Genomic DNA, 19471 nt, shown 5'->3' on the forward strand with positions numbered 1-19471 from the left:
GGCGCTGGGGTAGGTTTTCTCCGAGTACTTCGGTTTCCCCTGCCAATCTTCATTCCACCAATTGCTCCACAATCACACTCATCTATCATCTGGGGCTGGTACAATAGGCCAGAAGTGGCCGCAGTACAAGGGACTTCCCACTAGCAATAATAAAATGGGGAATTAACTAGTATTTGCTATATCAGTGGGGTACTGGTACTTGCATTAACAGTCAGATTGTTCTGAAAACAAAACCTACAGTAAACGAGATGGAATTACTCTGAACGTTAAAGCAAGCAGTGGGTTGGGACGTGAGAGTGCATGACATACTCCACGCAAATTATGCCTATAAACTCGTGCGATATACGTTGTGTATACTCATCGGTTGATTAGCCGTGCAGATACGGCAACTTCTCCGACAAGGCTGTAAGGCGTGCAGCATAGAAGCAGGCGTTTCGTCCACCCATGACGGATCTACCATGACAGATTCTGTCGTCGATCAGTTTTTAACATGTCTTGATTCACGCAGTTAAATAATTAATATAGGGTGTGCATAAATATAGAACTGCTCAATAGAAGAAAAGATTTTCATTTCATACATCCTTTTGTTTTATAATATACAATTTCTTTATTAAAACCGTCAAAACAATAATATTAAGGTCATTGCCTAGTTTGGCTCTGCTACATGTTTCGGCTATTAATGGCCATCATCAGGCAATTACATGGCTAACATACATACACCACTGAACTGAAGTACTAAAAAATTGGATACAATAAAATTAATTATATTAAAATTCATTCATTCATCAGTAATCTGTCAGACGACAGGTCCACAGTCTCTTCCAAAACAGTTCCTCCACTTAATGCGATCTCAAGCTTTCTCCTTCAATTAAAATACCTTCTTCGGTCTTCTTCCCCGTCTTTTGGGCACTTCTATCTGCCCCTCCGGTTTGTTTGTCTCCAGAGGAAACATCTATCATGGTAAATCCGTCATGGGTGGACGAAACGCCTGTTTCTATGCTGCACGCCATACAGCCCTGTCGGAGAAGTTGCCGTAACAGCACGGCTAATCAACCGATGAGACTAAACAACATATATCGCACGAGTTTATAGGCATAATTTGCGTGGAGTATGTCATGCACTCTCACGTCCCAACCCACTGCTTGCTTTAACGTTCAGAGTAATTCCATCTCGTTTACTGTAGGTTTTGTTTTCAGAACAATCTGACTGTTAATGCAAGTACCAGTACTCCACTGATATAGCAAACACTAGCTAATTCCCCATTTTATTATTGCTAGTGGCGTGGGACTAAGTCCCTTGTACTGCGGCCACTTCTTGCCTGAGAGCTATACCAGCGGTAGCGTAGCTACTGGCAGGGCCTCCCTTGCTTTACAGTTCAAAGGGTAGGCATCAGACGAAGAGAGACACCAAAAACTGATGCCGGAAGCAGCGTCATCAGCAGCGACTTGAAGCACAGAGCAAATGATGCTCGAGATGGTTCAAGTTCGTATAGCAACAGGCGTGACCAGAGTGGTTTGAACGGCTGTTGTACTGCGATGTGGAAAGCAATATTAAAATATTTGGCGTAAAAATACAATAAATTAAATTACATAAAACAAAAGTTATAAAACAAGAATAGAATTCTTTGATTGATGTTTTACATCATCGAGTCAGTTGTTGGTTTTTGTGATTTTGATGTGTTCCCACGAACAAATTGGAGTATTCTATATTTTGTATAGTCGTTTACATTCTCTACAGAACGGACAATACTTCGTAAGATGAGGCACCGACTAAATAATTAACATTAATATTGCTACATCTACATCACGAGCCTCCAAAACAATTTATTATACATACACAAAATATATCTGCTTATCTGTAACACGTGTTAAACCTGTTAGCAACGGAGAAATGAACAATTAGGAAGACTAGTGTTTTTTAAATTTTAAACTACGTGCAGTGTAGCAGCTACGTAAGAGTATACACCTGATGATGGCCATTAAGGCCGAAACATGTAGTGTAGAAGGAAGGAAGACGAAAGAACTACAATAAATTGTTACACTTAGGACGGAGTTTGTGTCATGTATTATATTTCTATACATATTGAAGCAATTTATGTTTTACAAGAGTTGAGACCCTAAGTTTCATATAATTCCTGAGCAATTAAAATTTGACAATACAACATTTGTAAGTGGTCATCCAGTGTTTGTCGTTCTTATTTTTGCTTCTGTCCTCCGCGGACTAGCCCCAAGTCCCCCCCGTCTCTGCGGCTGTTGTCGAACCTTCTGGTTTGCAGCGAAGAGTAGTTCTTGGGAAGAGCAACGACTCTTCATTCCCTGTTACCGCCTGTTCATTTGAGAAATAAATATTTAATTCATCCAGTATATCTTCATGTTCTTTGCATCAGATTCATAACATCCATTGACGTTTCTTCAGTGAGCCATGTCCCTTCTAGAATTCTGACAACCTCATGCTTTCCTTAACCCTATTTTATTTTCCATAAACTATCGGCCTACCGTTGCTTCACTGACTTCTTTCGCACTGTGTGAATCTGATTTCATTTCAGTATTCCTCCTTACTTTGTACTGTCCGCAAACAGGATCCAAGAACGCTGCCCTCATCACGACTCGCACTTAAGCAGAGGTGAACGTTCTGTTACCATCCACAGACATGACACGTTGCTAGGCTACATACAGTCTTATAGCATACACAATGTTGTGTATGACGTAACTCATACTGCTCAGTGTGTTGTCCGTCTGTCCGTGTTTTACAACCTGTCGCCTTATTCTCGTCACATGAGCGTAAAATCTGTATATAATTAAAATATTGTCACCTTATACCCTCCCTCAGAACTACAGGTAATTACTGCTTTTTAGCTAATTACCCTAAAATTGGGAAATTTGTAACATCTTTTGCGGACATATTGTTATGGAATACATAAATTGATTCAAGTTAAGGGACGATGCTTCCAAATTCGTGTCTGAAACACTCGGAATAGTAAATAAAGAACACTTGGTCGTCGACTTACGACAGACTTCCATTCTGACTGACAGGTCCTAAGTCGATCTGGTCGTATGTCGGCCATATATTTATTAAGAGTATTTTATAACCTTTCTAATCTTTTTATCATCTTTATAATTTATTTTTAAAAACTTTTCATTTTAATCATATTTTACTTTTTGGGGGGTCATAAGTGCGTCCGGTCGTAAGTCACCGGCCAATTTATAGAAAAAGTAGGCCTGTTTTACGGCATGTCAGTTCAAACTTACAGCCTCGCCCTTCCTGCCCAGCAGAAATTGCAGTGTGATCAAATATTCAACAGAGTTTCAATGATTTGCAGTCTTGCTTACAGATGGGACGTGACTTATCATGCCCTCTGTACGTATAAAATGAAATTACTTGCTTCTGACCCTTGTGCGCACGCCTGTCAGATATTTCTACTCCATAGCAAAGCCTGCTGTCTTTGCTGTTCGCACAACCTTCATGCCTGGTGCACAGTGTTTGCTTGCAGTGTAAAGTTGTATGTGTTAAGGTGTATTGTGTTCCTCAGGTGACAAGTGTGTTCTGACTGCTGATGCGAGGAGGGACAGTCCCCACAGGCTCCCGTCAGAGCCCTTGATACGACTCTGACGGTGGACCCGAAGCCTCCAACTCGCTCCTGAAGGCTTACGTTTCACAGTATTTATGATGGAAGGTCTTATGTACATATTCTTTGTGTCATGAACATTTCTAGGGGACCAATGCATATGTTTCTCCAACTGAACCGTGTTTGCCTCAAGACAGAGATCCTGCATGCCCTTCAGCTGCTGTACCGATGAGGACATTCTTCACTAGAGCCTTGAGATCACGTACAATTTTCACTTTATCGTGTTAGAAAATTTGAAAAATTTCCGTCCTTGCACATTAAGATATGTTCCATATAAACGTAATACTTTAAAAACCTGACAAATTTAAGTGATGATGAAGCACCCAAATTTTATCTTGAGCTATTCTTTAGCGCTGTTTTCAGAGAAGCCTCGGATCTCGCGTAAAATTTTGATACCGTGAATTCCTGAATGTGTTGTGAGAGAAGTAGCAGTAACTCAGACGGATTTACTGATTTGACTCTGCGTTTATCGGCAAATGTAAACCAAACTTGGAGAACTCTGAATGTAAATACGTATAATTTTACACTACACCAGCATCGCTGATTCGAGAAGTCTTTTTAAACATCCTCGAGTTAAATAAAATTATCAAGAGCGCAGTTAACATGAACTCATATCCCTTCTCTTAACTGGCTTAAAAGCTATATAAATAGTGTATTATTTTTATTATCCATTGCAACAACGAATTATTTAACAAGCAGAGATATTTTACAACAGAAAATATCAAAATATACAAAACGGAGTACAGTAACGTGCTAAGACAAAGAGGAAAACTTAAAACAAACTGCCATATCTAACAGAAAACTTCGATGTGGTACACAGGCTCACACCACGAAGTTGCAGTGTAACACAAGTAGATGTTACCTTATGTAACGTACATAATGGAAAGTATAATGTAAATCAGGCAAATATTATTTCACACATCTTACACAACGCAAACTGCAGTGTAAAGCAGACAGGTGTTACCCCACGTGACATACACAACGCAAACTGCAGCGTAAGGTTGACAAATATTACTCCACGTGACGTACACAACGCAAACTGCAGCGTAAGGTTGACAAATATTACCCCCACGTGACATACACAACGCAAACTGCAGCGTAAGGTTGACAGATATTACCCCACATGACATACACAAAGCAAACTGCAGCGTAAGGCAGACACATGTTACCCCACATGAGATACACAACGCAAACTGCAGCGTAAGTTTGACAGATATTACCCCACGTGACATACACAACGCAAAACTAGCGTAAGGTTGACAAATATAACCCCACGTGACAGATACAACGTAAACTGCAGCGTAAGGCAGGCAATTGTTACCCTACGTGACATAGACAACGCAAACTGCAGCGTAATGCAGACACATGTTATCCCACGTGACATAGACAACCCAAACTGCAGCGTAAGGTTGACAGATATTACCCCACGTGACATACACAACGCAAACAGCAGAGTAAGGTTGACAGATATTACCCCACGTGACAGATACAACGTAAACTGCAGCGTAAGGCAGGCAATTGTTACCCCACGTGACATATACAACACAAACTGCAGCGTAATTCAGACACATGTTACCCCACGTGACATAGACAACGCAGATGCAAACCGACGTGCACTGTGTTATGCTGCACTCTCAACAGAGTTTTCCAGGTTAGCGTGGCTCGGTACGCTCATTTGCAGACTCAGTGAAGAAATTAATATTTGTGTCGTAAACTTTCGCCTTTTCTTGTTTGCGTGTTCTTTATTTGTAACGGAGTTGATCTCGGGACAGGCGGAGAGAGAGAAGAAGAGAGAATGAGAATGAGAAGAATGGGTGGTGTGCTGTGTGTGTACATCTGAACGCAGTATCTGATGTGTGTCTTACTGAGTGTCCCCCACCCCGATCAGGCCACAACATGTCCCAGGCTGATGGAAACAGCACAGAGGCCGAGAGCGCCAGCGGTACAACTACCCGGGGTAACCAGGTCGGATGTTACCGCAACTTCGACCACTTCTCTAGCCGACATCGCCGAAGCAATTCTTCCCAACCTGCACCGAGTCTTCCCATTGCAGCCGGGCCTGATGGAGGCTTGAGTAATCCACCCCCGCCACCCCCAAGCCCGCCGGCGACACACCAAGAGCTCCAGCAACAGCTTCTCCTGGACTTGCCCCCGATGGCGGTGCAGCCGGTAGGACAGACAGAAGAACAGCAACCACTCACTCGCTCGCCAGGGGACTACACCTCCCCGGTAAGCTACTTTACAGTTCCTCTCAGTTCGAGGCACTCATCAGCGGCATCTAGTTTAATCTTGGAGTATGAGCAGGTCGCATACAAACTGCTTCATCCTGTTACAGGTCTTGTGTTAGATTTCAGATCCGTTGTATCATTCATCCAGCCATGATTATTATAGAGAGGGGCCCAAAAATGTATACAGACTTTAATAGAGGTCATCTGTGGATATTTTGAAAGTTGACACGAAATACAATGTACGGTGTGTAGTGTGATATTCTCTCAAAAGATGGTGCTAGTGACATGAATGCCAGAGCCACCTTATCGAACGGCAGGGAAGTCAATTAAAAAGGCGGCACAACGGTTGTCGTTCGAGCAACACAAGATAATTTACATATTTTGGGCCCCTTTGCATTTATGTTGACTTTAAATTTATGACATAAAGAAAAGTGGACAAAAATCAGGTATCTTTCAAGTAATCATTATAATTTCCCTTACAGAAAACAGTCACTCAGCTGGTGATTCTGGTGGTGCTATTTTTATCAATGCTGTAGGAAATTTTGTAGCGGCTGAGTCTTCAACCAAGAGTCTGTTTTATTAATCCTTAAAAAAAACATATGGAATATAATGCTTGTAAGATGACAAACATATATTGGCCTTATTTCTATCAAGGACGATATAACCATTTAAATTCTCTATTATTTACAATTCTGAAGTTTCCGATCTACTGCAAGATCTATTCTTAGTTTCGCTATCTGTCAAACCGGCAGTTAAATTCACCCCATACTCAGGCAGCAACCGTGTGGATATGAACTATACATCTGTACAAATTCCAATGAAACCTGCTAGTAAAAGGCAAATGTTTGAGTTATAATATTAAATAGGCCCTTGTTACAACTCGCAATTTTTATTTTAGCATAAACTTCAACATAAATATACTTGGATTGCTTCCTTAAACCATTCTAACATATACAAACTCACCACCGTTTCAGGAGTAAGATTTGGGGAACAGAAATAATTTAAGGGACGGGATTTTCACTTTTATTGGTTCATTTTTAATTACATTGAAACGTACCAAACTCGAGTGTGTTTCTCTTACAGCGTTCACACTATCTACTTGAAAGTTCCATTGTATTTCGGCTGAATTCAGCATAGTTCGGACAAATAGTAGTAGTTTGGGTTCTTATTAGGAGGCTCTTGTTTCGTATTCCGATAGATCAGATAAATACGAGAGAACGCAAGATTTACTATGAAGAACATCAGCCGTTCTCAAGCAACTAGGCGTCATTGCAGTCTTCGTGTTTCTCTGTCCCCTGTAATATCTGAAGTTACCACTCCCGGCTTCTCACTCGCAGGTATTTTACCACTGTCAAAACCAGGATAATTTCCGAGAAGAACTCGTGAAACGGCATGAGCCTCTCAAGAACCCTAAATCAATATGGACCAGAAGTTTGTGACATTGTACATTAAAAAGTGAAAAATTTCTGGTCATATCCAGCGTCGTAATATGTATCCGAAACGACGTTTCGGAGAACTTGACTCTAGTCACTAGGGACTATATCAGTTATGCCCAAAGATTTAGATTTTCCTGAGGACGGAGACAGAGTCCCGTCTCCGAAACATCATCTCACATAAAAGAAATACGACAGAACAGATAATGTCCAGAACATCGATCATTGTGTAACTTAAAATTATAAAATTATTTGCTGATTTCCATGCATATTTTCCATCAATGCGTGTTCAAACAAAATCAAACCGTCAACATGTTTGTAAACTTAAATGTGTATATTTTGCATAAATTTATTTAATGTTAAACCTCGCCCTTATGTAGCTTCATAATCCTAGTCCCAGTTGTCGCCAACAGTACGCGCGCCCGCCATGTTGCTGGGTTGCAGCATGCCTCGCCACGCAAACTGCATAAAGTTTTGTATCACAAGTTAGCACGGCCCGGAAATCCGTCATGTCCTTTACGACAGGACATCTAAAGTACTATGTGGCCTCCTAGTGACGTATCAAGTTTCGTGAAAATCTATTCGTTTCACTATTATTAGCGGGAACAAAGACACGGACATATTAATACAGTAAACATATGTACCTTTCCTAGCAGATCACAGTGGCCGCGCGGTCTAAGGCATTGACTGTCTTTACCCGCTCAAAAATTGGAGTCGTGGGTTCGAACCCCACTCGAGGCATGTATATATCTCAACATTTATTCTATGTTTGTGTTGTCCTGTGAAGGTAGCCTCCTTGCGGCGGGCTGATCCCCAGCCCAAGGAAACCTATAAGATTAGAAAACTCTAAAACCGAGGCCAAGTTTCATCATGGACTGTAGGGCCCACAGAGTATTATTATTATACCCTTCCTAAAGTAAAACAAATAAGAGCAAACCCTTCTTAGTTCATTTTCCTTTTCTTTTAAGGAAAAGTAGGCTTATGAAGTCATTAGTTGTGTGTGTGTCTGTGACCATTTCATTTTCTGAACAAGTCAGTTCATTTCCACGAAATCCGATACGGACTTAATGCCACCACCGGCCACTCAAGCCCAATACCTCTTCAAATTTCCTATAATCCATAATAACAACATGTGGGAAGTCAACTTCTGCGGTGGGAGCGTTACCAGCTCCAGTAAAACTGATGTGTAGGTCTTGGGGAGGGGAGTGGGGAAATGCATCTTTTGCTGAGATAATATTTGATGGGAACGAACGGCATGCAAAATTTGTTATGAAGATGCAATATCGTAACTTCAGTCCGTATGCAGGAACTTCAGTCAAATTTGTTCATAAGTCAATAGCAATTAGGGTAAGTTAGACCGTCCACTTTACACAGTACTGATGCGTACGTAATTGGACAACTTATATGGGAAAACAAAAGGAATGCCGTTCAAAATCAAGTTTTCATATGCAACCAAAATAATTATTGATAACAATATATCAGACAAAGTATTGCGGCTATCTACGAAGTAATCTAACATAAAAATTAGACATAAATGCCGGTCACGGTAGCCGAGCGGTCTAAGGCATGCACTGTCTTCGCTCGCTTGGAAATCGGGATCGTGGGTTCGAATCCCACTCAGGACATGGATGTTTGTGTGCGTTTTTCAGTGTTTGTATACAGGTAGAGGTCTTGCGACGAGCTGATCACCCGCCCAAGCTGTCCTACCGAATGTGTAAGATCTAGAAAAACCTAAGTGAACGGAGAGTTCATGGAAGTAGGCCTAGGCCCACTGGGGCTGTAGTGCCAAGGAAAATAAAAAATCTAGCATAAAAATTAGACAGAAACGCCGATCACAGGGGCCGCGCGGTCTAAGGCATGAAGTGTTTTCACCCATTCGAACACTGGGATCGTGGGTTAGAATCCCACTCAAGGCATGGATGTCTGTGTGCGTTTATTCTGTGTTTGTGTGTAAGTAGCGGTCCTGCGACGTGCTGATCCGCCTTCCAATGTGTCCTACCGACTGTCTAAGATTCAGAAACTGAAGCCAGACAAAGAGTTTCACGGATGTCCTGTGCTCCAAGTGAGAGCAACAGAGATAGAAATATAAGATATAGTACAAGAATCCTCTTATTGTGATATGATATATGCAGTATCATAACAAAAGCAAGGAGAGGCTTAGAAAGTGAACACATTTTCATGCGTGTGAGCTTGTGCGGGTAGGTTTCTAGGCGCGTTAGCTGTTTTTGACTCTCAAACACGAAATTAATGATCCAATATATTTAAAGTCCTGCAGCATATAAATGACTACACTGAGCTGGGTGATACAACAGACTTCTCCGTCCACATGTTTTTTCTTTAATAATATTGAAGCAACTGAAAGATTTCATAGAACTTGATATTAACATCTTTCTAATAGTGGTTACCCAATAGTTCTACCTCTAACAGTTCCACCGTCAACATTAGAGCCACGCGAATTTGTGAGGTGTGTAGGATAGGTATTCAGTTGTAAGGCTGTAGAATTTGTGTCATAATAGAGTTTTGAAAAAAGGAAAAAATTTCTTTCCATAAGGGGTCTTCAGAACGCTAAGAAGGTGACACTAATGCGAATATTTCGCTTTGTGTTTCGTAACGTATCACAAAAATAAATTTGAATTCTGTATGAACTATTTCTTTAGTGTTAGAAATTGCGAATATGACAAAAGTACGTAATTTTGAATGTATATCTAGCAAGTTTAACGCAGGGAGAATTTGTATAACTTGAAATAAAGCAAACAAACAGATCCCTCTCCCCCCCCCCCCCTGTTTCCACATGTTAGTAGCAGCACTGAAGAAACGTAACGGCATAAGTTCATATTCAGATTCTGGTCTTCTGACATATGACATGATGCAAGTCTTGTAGGCGGATACCGACGTTTCGGAGGAACACACTGCCNTAGAAGAGTGTTTCCTTGAAATATGCTTATGTAATCGAGCCACACACGCTTCAAGCAACAAGTTCCTCCGAAACGTCGATATTCGTCCCAAATGGCTACACGATATCACAAAAAAGAAAATCAAGATACCAGTAGTTCACGCCGTGAGAACGTCAAACCCTATTAAGTCCTTACATTTTAAAGAATGTGGTGCTTTTTTAAATATTAAGCTTAGACCAACAGAATGCAGTTCGGCTTGTGATCAGGTTAAGCTAAAGTTGTCCCTGCACTTAATTAGTTAAGCACTAAGCCATGAAGACATGGGGGGAGCGGAGATATAGCTCCACAGTTACTGACCTCGGCACTAAATGGACTAGATGGAAGTGAGTGGTCATCTTCACGCCCCGGCCCCTTTACCCCTAGTTGAGCCTCAGAGACGGTCTAAACGCTATGGAGAAGGGAAAAATATTGCATTTCCGGGAACCGAACCTAGGCTATTCAGCCCATATTTTATTATTATTCGTAGGGCGAGACTGAAGCAACCTGGTACTACGGCCACTAGCAATAAAAAAAATGCCTCGAGTGGGATTCGAAATCACGATCCCAGTGTTCAAGCGGGCGAAGACAGTTCATGCCTTTTTCTTATTGCTGGTGGGGTGGGACTAAGTCCCTTGTACTGCGGCCACTTCTGGCCTATTGTACCAGCCCCAGATGATAGGTGAGGGTGATTGTGGAGCAATTTGTGGAATGAAGATTGGCAGGGGAAAACGAAGTACTCGGAGAAAACCTGCCCCAACGCCACTTTGTCCTCCACAAATCCCACTTGAGACCGCACGGCAACTGTGATCGCCATATTCACTTTTAGCCTCATAATTAACTACCTTTTCATTCTTTAGCAGCTTTTCATAAACTCTAGTGTTTCAGATAATTTTTTTTTAAATGTTATTAAATTTATAATGCAGTATATGGAAATCATCAAAATGTGAAGACAATACCTCACTCTAAATGTTCCTGTATTCATACCTTTAATTTCTTGCCATAATAATGAAATTTATCCTCAGTAATTTATAATTTTTAGGTTTGTTGTTCTCTGTCTACCTGTATTCATACAGTTCCATTCAGGCAAATTCCACTCTGTGTTCAAATACTGTGTTTCTGGACTTTATCCGTCGTAATATTTCTGTTAAAAGCACAATTCGGATACGGGATTCTATCTCGGTCTTTGGGTTTGGCCCAATCAATAGAGCTAGTCCCAATCTCTAGACACCTACATCAACACAAGATATAGTATACAAGCCAAGGACAGCATGAACCATCTGCGAGAGTTAAGACAAAACATGAATATATTAAAAACTCCACACCCATGAGGCCTAGCTCCGGAGTACTATCAGAATAGAAGTTATCACTGGACAGATAAATTCTCTGAAGAGTACCGATATAAAATGCACAAATTTTCCCACTCAATCTACACTTGACGGAGTTGTAATTTTCTGCCTATTGTTGCAATAGTGGGAACCCAGATGGGAGAGTTGTCCAAGCTGGGTTGACTGTTTTGACGATCTAACAGAGACATGTGGGCAGATTCCCTATATTTCCTGTATGTGGTGTTTGGTTCAAACTGCAAGACCTTCGCTTCGGTCGAGCATTTTATGTCGCTTAGTTTCAGTACATCAACATTCCTTCGTAAATCAACCTTCCTTATGCTGCTTACTCTCAATTTGACTTCATCATCATCATCATCATCAGTAATCTGTCAAGACGACAGGTCCACAGTCTCTTCCAAAACAATTCCTCCATTTAATGCGATCTAGAGCTTTCTCCTTCAAATGACAGTATCCTCTTCTGTCCCCAAGGTCATCCAGCATCTTCTTACGTCTTCTTCCTCGTCTTCTTGTCACTTCTATCCGCCCCTCTATCTTTCCTTCGATAACTTCTTTTAGAAGGCAGTTTCTGCGTAAAACATGACCACATCCTGAAAAAAAATCGGTACTACGCGAGAGGGTCCTGCTGAAGTACCGACCCACAGTAAGTTCTTGCTCTGTTTTCAGTTACTAGAGCCAAGAAACACGAGAAGTAGAAAGACCGACGCGATATTGCATGTACAAGAAGCAGATCCACTTTCTATACCGTAAGTTGGTGTTTTCCAGCAATTCACATTTTCAAACACACTTTCCACAATCACAAGATATAAAGAAATTAGGGGCAGTGTTAGCTGATCTAAGTAGACCGTTGTCACACTCGTTGCAAGACGCGATTGCTGGTCTCAGATCTTAGAGTACCTCCTTCAAACACAGACAAGTAAACTTTGCTTACTCGATGAAGCGATTAATATTCTGCCACTGCCACATGCGCCTAAAGACCATGTTGGTATTACATATGCAGCGATCTGTTCGGGAAAGCTATTGACTTGCATGGTTGGTTGCTACCAGAGCTGTCGCGCTACGTTTGTTTAATTTAGATAAATCGAAACAGATCAGTGCTGCCTAATGTCTCGTAACTTTCTCATTAGTTCGTTGTAAACAAGACAAATAGTACTGCTCATACTAATGCTGTTCTCTGTAACAGAACAAAATGGGAGGCCGGCGTAGAATCTTTTTCTGCACAAATTTCGTCATAACGAATGAGAAGCGTTAACGACTCTCATAAGCACTTCATGTTCTGAACTCAGGAAATATCCGTGACAGAAATACGAGCTAAACCTGTGAGCGCCAAAGTAAAACCAGTTGACTGTATGTGAAATTGACAGTTTCAGAAACATTATGTCATTTCACCTTTCCTTGTGTTTCTGAAAATATGAATTGTTGCATTTAGAGTTGAAGCTAGCTCTCGGAGTCTTATGCCACGCGTTGGAACCCCACTCATATCTCAATTTTTACACGAACTTAGTCTCTTCATCCTGCACTCGTCAAAATATTGCAATGCTTACTTACATTCCTCATTAGCGGCCTCCGTTGTCTAGGGGTAACATTCCCACCCGGCGGAGGTCATAGAATTTTTAAGGGCGGAAACATTCAGGGAACAAGTCCTCTGGGAGGGACTTTAAGCCGTGGGTCCCGTGTCGTAGCTTTACGGCACGTAAAAGATCCTCATGTCTCTAGGAGACCTCTGAGCGAAATTAGGCAACAATTTCCCGCCCAAGTAGTTTCCAACGCCTCTGGTAGATGGGGGAAATATCAGGTACCGACGGCCGACCTCGTTTACTAAACGGAGCTGATAGCACGCACCAGTACCAGTAGGGTATGGGGACAGTAGAAATTAAAGGGGGACGCACAATGGACCAATAACTGGTCTAAGAGCATGGGGAAACCCACCCCCTCTAATAATAATAATAATAATAATAATAATAATAATAATAAATACATTCCTCATTCAGTGACTCACACTCATAACCAAGTCCTGTGGTTGTTTATCGTAAGTATAATTGGCATGTGTTTTGCAGAAATTATTCTAAAATTCAGAACACTGGTCTTATATGGTAATGACGTTTCGTATAATCCACTAATATTTTGTTACAATGAGTTAAATATTTTCGTTGTTATGGGATGGACGGCCAAGGGGTAAAGACTCGATTCCCGGTAGGAGTAGGAGATTTTTCTCTTCTTAATTTCCAGACCGGCGGCTCTGAGACACACCCAGATTCCTGTACGATGTGTACCAGGGGGTTATTTCCCCGGGGTGTTAAGCTGACCACTCCCATCTATTATCAAGTTTAAGTGTGATGGAGCTATGCCTCCATTCCCGGCGTGGTGCGTAATTATTAAGTCCAGGCATAACCTTGTCTTGTACCGGTCCTCGTTGTCACTACATCAGCTAACTAGAGCCAGCGGGCCGCTCACGCCTGCCGTTCTCAAATGTCTTCCCTTTTTCCGATATTGTATTCACAGATAACAATTGTTGATCAGATTTCCGGGCCCACACCCCCACTGACTGACTGGGTGAATGGGTTTATTTTGATTTACGTTTGAGATCTGAGACGGCAGACGGAGTTTCGTTTTATGTGTGCGTCTTTCATGTTGCATACGCCTGAGCGCGAGGGACTTCTTCTAAAGGCACACACGTAGTTCCGGCGAGACATCCGCTGCTAGCTTCCAGTGGATTCAATTCCATTTGCCTTTGCTTCTTCACAACTGCAGTAGGATATCGTCGAGTGTTTTATTTGGCAGGAAGACAATAATTCTGCGTTGAGTGTCTCATAAATGTGGCAGAAACAATTCAGCTGTCCTAAGGTAAATCGCAGAAAACACAATACGTATTCAACAGGATATACCAATGTCTCTTTCTTGAAAGAGACATTTGTCACAGAAATACATATACTCGTATATTCAAAATTCTTTGTTAAAATACACCACTGATTTTCTGTACGATCGTGTCCTAATAACTTTCTTTTTCTTTCTTTCTTTCTTTCTTTCTTTCTTTCTTTCTTTCTTTCTTTCTTTCTTTCTTTCCTTCCTCAGCAAATGCTTTCGGCTTAATGAACATCACATGAATTCAGCGACTTTTGACGTTAATGGTTATGTCTGTATACAACAAATTCAGAGTCACCTCAAATAGCAACCTTCATGTTATCTTCTGCCCAATTTTCTGATGCTGTATGCAGTATTAAACTGTGTCTTTTCTTTCGCTCAGTTCAAAATTATACATCACTGAACTTCTGCTTTAATCATATTTAAATCACTAAGATATATCAAGCAATTAAGCTACCAATTAGGTACAAGTTGGCTTCTACACATCCCATCGCTTCATCTAAACGAATATATGCCAACGAAAACTCCAGTATCCAGAAAACTGTATGTATTTCACTTGGCCTATACCACCCTTCTGTCCACTCTGTTCAGCAGGAGAGACTAATAACTCATGCAAGTTGGAGAGTTAACAATACAGAAAGTGGTGAAACAATAAGAATGATAAATTGCAACTTTGATCCTACACAAAGATATGGGTATACAAGGTGCGACAATCTAATTCCCAGAATAGCCGCAGTATGTCGGTGGGTTGTTCAGTCAGGCAAAATCATACTATACCCAAGCACATCTTGGCATATTCCAATTTGCGTTTACATGTGCCACAGACCTCTCTGACGAGAGGATGGGCCTGTCATTTAGAATTGCTGCTGGTCCTCGCCAGCGCAGTTATTCTCAAGTTCCGAGTCCCGCGGGACTCCTGACCACATTTTGCTGTCTCAGATTCGAAACTCCCGCAACCTGGAGGGCCAGGTCCGCGTGTCTCCGGTTGGTCCAGGCTATGTAGCTTAGGCGCTGACCGGAAAGGAATTATCTGCTTCTAGAGTTCCGTTACCGTTTCGTACTAATCTGTTTCCACGGAAACCTGATTACTGAGCCGTTGCGTAGCAGCAGATATTTCCTAGACTGCGATTAACGGCTAATGTGTTGGGAGTCCTCATACGTTGTTGCTAACGACGCGCGAAAAAAATGGGCGATGGAGCTGCCTCGATTCTCTCTGATCGGCCAGGGCTTGATTCAGTGTGGGTGGCTTCCACAATACAATATGAGTGATCACAAGTCGGGGTACAAGAGACTGCCGCCCGTACTTCTAAGGTACTCAAGGACACTGCGTAATCTGAGCTAAAATATAAGAATAATAGTGTCACATATTTTACACTTAATGATATATTGGGATAGTAGTAATGTATTTACTTCTGATAAGAATTGCCCTTCAGTTATGATAGGTTAGGTTTGTCTCTTATATTATCACGTATTTATTGACTAGACATGGGGTTTATATTGGTAATTTAATTTATTGAATTCATAAATCGTAACTACAAGTAATTACAGCGCACTCGCTAATTCGCGCTCTTTACAGATTACTGCATCACAACTAAGTTTTCTCAGTTTGCTGTGTCTTCACCAGTCGTTTTATGATAAAGTACGCCAACAGTGTCCTCTTCTGCTCACGTCATTATTGACTGGCGACTGTCATGCAGCTCCAAACTCAATTTCCCCTGCAAGTGATTAATTCGGTCGGTTAAATTACTGCTGGTCCTCGCCAGCATATTCATTTCTGGCTTCAGTCTCTTCTAGATCCGTGAGCATGCTTTTTATTCCCTCCTATACATGTACATGTTTATAAATGAGGCCTCTTCTTCGACGAGGGAGGAGTCGGTTGTTCTATGTAGGCGCTACGTTTGTTGCACCGTAGTTTCAGCACGAGTGTATACGCGCTGATAAGGCGTCCAGGCCACTATTCAATCTGTGTACCCTCTGTCACTACACTATGCTAAGTAACATCTATACAGGACATAACGTGCCGTTGCCTAGCAGAGGAAGGCTTATATTGTTAAAATATGTCACGATAGAGATCAGTATGAAGAACAAGGGGAGAGGGATGTCTCAATATTTCCAGATACATTCAGTGCCAGAAGTGCAGAGGGGTTTGTATTGATTTCTGGTTGTATTTACCTTTCCAAGAATTGCACAGTGAAACAAGCTCTACCTTGTCAGCTTGTAATTTGTGTGTTGGAGTGTAGGCCCTGTCCTTAACCCAAAGTGGCAAGTATTAATCGCTGCTACCATTAAAACAAATAAGATTTTCTCTATAAGATATTAACGGTTCTGACTCGGAATTACTGGGTTTTTGGGCTTTGTCCACCGCCCTTAATTCTAAAGAACAGTATTTCGGAAACTGGATCTATATTTCCGTCCACAGGTTAGGTGGCGGGAGACATCTGCTGTGTTGTGTTCGTTAGAAACACCTAACCTCAATCACTGGAGCAACGGCGTAAATGTCTCTCACCTCTTCACCTGTTGATTGCAATAGATGCGTGTTCTTTTGGATACCGGACGATGGATAAAATCCATAAATCCAGTGATCCCGAGAGATTGTCTCTGCCTAATTTGACGGAGAGCTTTTGTACAACAAAGCAGCTATGATTAAAATAACGCCCGGTTCTTTAAGTAAGATCCTTAATTAAATGTTAATTTCTGTGTAAATTCTGTCGGATATTCTCCAGCCATCTCCCTGTATACCAATTCATTACTGGCTTCCTTGTATATCAGATGAAGATTGTCACATTACAGAAACTCCTACATGGACTGCAGAGTTTCTTTTTCAGCAACATTCTTGAGCACGTAACTTTGACAATGTGTATTTATGGGCCAAATTTTGTGCCTGATTTTTACTTATTACAATGTTGTAACCTCTCTCTCTCTCACACACAGTCTGTGACTTTGTTCTTTTTACTAAATGGTCTTTGGATCTCTCCTGAACTTAACCACAATTTCTTGCTCTATGTAAAATCTAAATAACAGTCAACTTAACTTCTATCATTCGTTTGCAGTGTTGTCTATTCTGTGTGTTTGTTATTTGTGTCAGAACTTTCAGAGCAAAGATGTTTTAAAATGGGTCTCGTAACTGATTTTTTTTAATCTGAATGTTAATATTCATAATGACGAAATTTACATATGCCATGAACTTATGAAGCCTTAACCAATTTACGCGCAGCTCTTAAAATTACGTAATAACAGAATTTCACGACATGACTTCACAGACGACGAATTATGCCTCTTGGCTGTCAGGATTAAGGTCTCTTGATTTAGGCCTAATACACGTCTTACAAAATTATGATCTTAGATTATTGATCAGATCAGTATGAAATTAACGTCATACTATTATACATCGCTTCGAGAGTTCACATCTGAAGAGCAAGAATTAAAATTGATTATAAAATAGAAGTAAAAAAAAAAGTAAAGCTATCCCTGTAACATGCCGTGAAGGCCCATAGGGGTGTGAGAGGTTGAGGCTCCCACACTATCTAGACAATCGGCTCAAAGATGGCGGTAAGATCAGCCTTACGCGCCGGCCGCGCTTTACTCCCCAGGAAAATTATTTAATTAATTCCTGGTACTCATTTCTATTAGAGGCTGGGTCGACCTCAGGGCCATAGTGCGACTGGAACGATTAGGTCAATTGAAAAAGAAATCCGATGACCTCATCGGGACTTGAACCCGCGACCTTCCGGCTTGTAGCATAGTGCCTCAACCAATTAGTACGCTAACGCGTGCCCCATAAAACAGAAGTAGGATTTAAAAATTACCGAAAATATACCGGAATACATAATAAAAAACGTGTTTTGTTTTTTTTTACATTTTTTGATGTGGGGCACGTGGTAGCGTAGTTGGTTGAGGCACTGCTACAAGCCGGAAAGTCTCCGGCTCGATTCCCAATGAGGCCCTCGGATTATTTAATTAATCTTCCAGCCGCACTATGGCCTTGGGGTCGATTCAGCCTCTAACAGAAATGAGTACCAGGAATCTTCTTGGGGGTAAAGGGCGGCCGGCGAGTAAGGCTGACAACCTTACCGCCATCTATGAGCCGAGTGTCTAGAAAATGTGGGAGCCTCGACGTCTCACAGCTGTATTGGCCTCCACGGTCTGTTACAGGGGTAGTTTTGCCTTTTTTTTACATTTTCGATGATGACGTCTCTTCAAAAGAGGCATGATATCTGTTAGAGTTTCAAATATCAGGGACATGAACACAAACTTATAGATACAAAGACGTTTATTATTCCGTTGCTTCACCATTCGGCGCGATGATGATGATGAAATGGTCAGTGTTAAACTTTGTAATGTCATTGTCTCATTATGCTTAAATCTGCATAAAAAAACTTCATTTACAGATTCATAGGTCCATCTGGCAGCCACAAATTTTGTGACTTGTAACATTCTTGCTCTGAATGGAAATATATTGAAGTTTTGCTATGTGTATGTCCATGTGTGGCCTTTGTTTTAACAGCCCTCCTCCCGAAATAATACTTTATTACAGGTATACTGTATCTACCTATCCAGCACACTTTTCTGCTAACGTACGGAATCTCTGTTTCAGAATTGAAGTGTTTTTAAACATAACCGCTTTTCATTTTTCGTGCTTACTCTTCCAAATTCATTATCATAAAGGCGAAGAGGATCAAACTTGTCACGTTGTTCACTGAGCTACTTAAAGAAGAACCAGATCAGTTCCCTTGCAGACAGTTCTCTTCTCACTGCCGCACAAAAGTTCAAAACTCGGAAATATTCATTCAAAGTTCAGCTGGACAATCATGCAGGAAGCAAGACTGACACGGTGTTCTCTTAAATATATCTATTTATCCTCTGATAAGCGAGGTGCGCACGCAAAAGCGAATTTTAATTAGAATGTACTTCGAATTTGCAAGCGTCAGTGGCAGACGGAAGGAAACAATCGTAGCGGTAGCGGAAACTTGGAATGTATGTTACGGATAAAGAAATTTTAACTTTGGAACTGGCAAATAAGTATCAACTTCAATATTTCGTCTTGCAC

At 41.2% G+C, this 19471-nt stretch overlaps 1 protein-coding gene across 8 annotated transcripts in view; it reads left to right on the top strand.

The window, feature by feature from the left end:
• The window catches only part of LOC111865267 (potassium voltage-gated channel protein Shab), a 341635-nt gene that overhangs the window by 276497 nt on the left and 45667 nt on the right, over positions 1 to 19471 (top strand). For all 8 annotated transcript variants that reach the window (XR_004513125.1, XM_033751801.1, XM_023853173.2 and 5 more), the window contains one exon: positions 5514 to 5854. Coding sequence is in view for 7 of the 8 variants with exons in the window: in XM_033751801.1 (XP_033607692.1) it covers positions 5514 to 5854 (341 nt within the window). In the remaining variant the exon portion in view is untranslated. The remainder of the gene's footprint in view (positions 1 to 5513; positions 5855 to 19471) is intronic.

This window comes from Cryptotermes secundus, unplaced genomic scaffold (assembly GCF_002891405.2).
Source record: "Cryptotermes secundus unplaced genomic scaffold, Csec_1.0 scaffold806, whole genome shotgun sequence".
NCBI lineage: Eukaryota > Metazoa > Arthropoda > Insecta > Blattodea > Kalotermitidae > Cryptotermes > Cryptotermes secundus.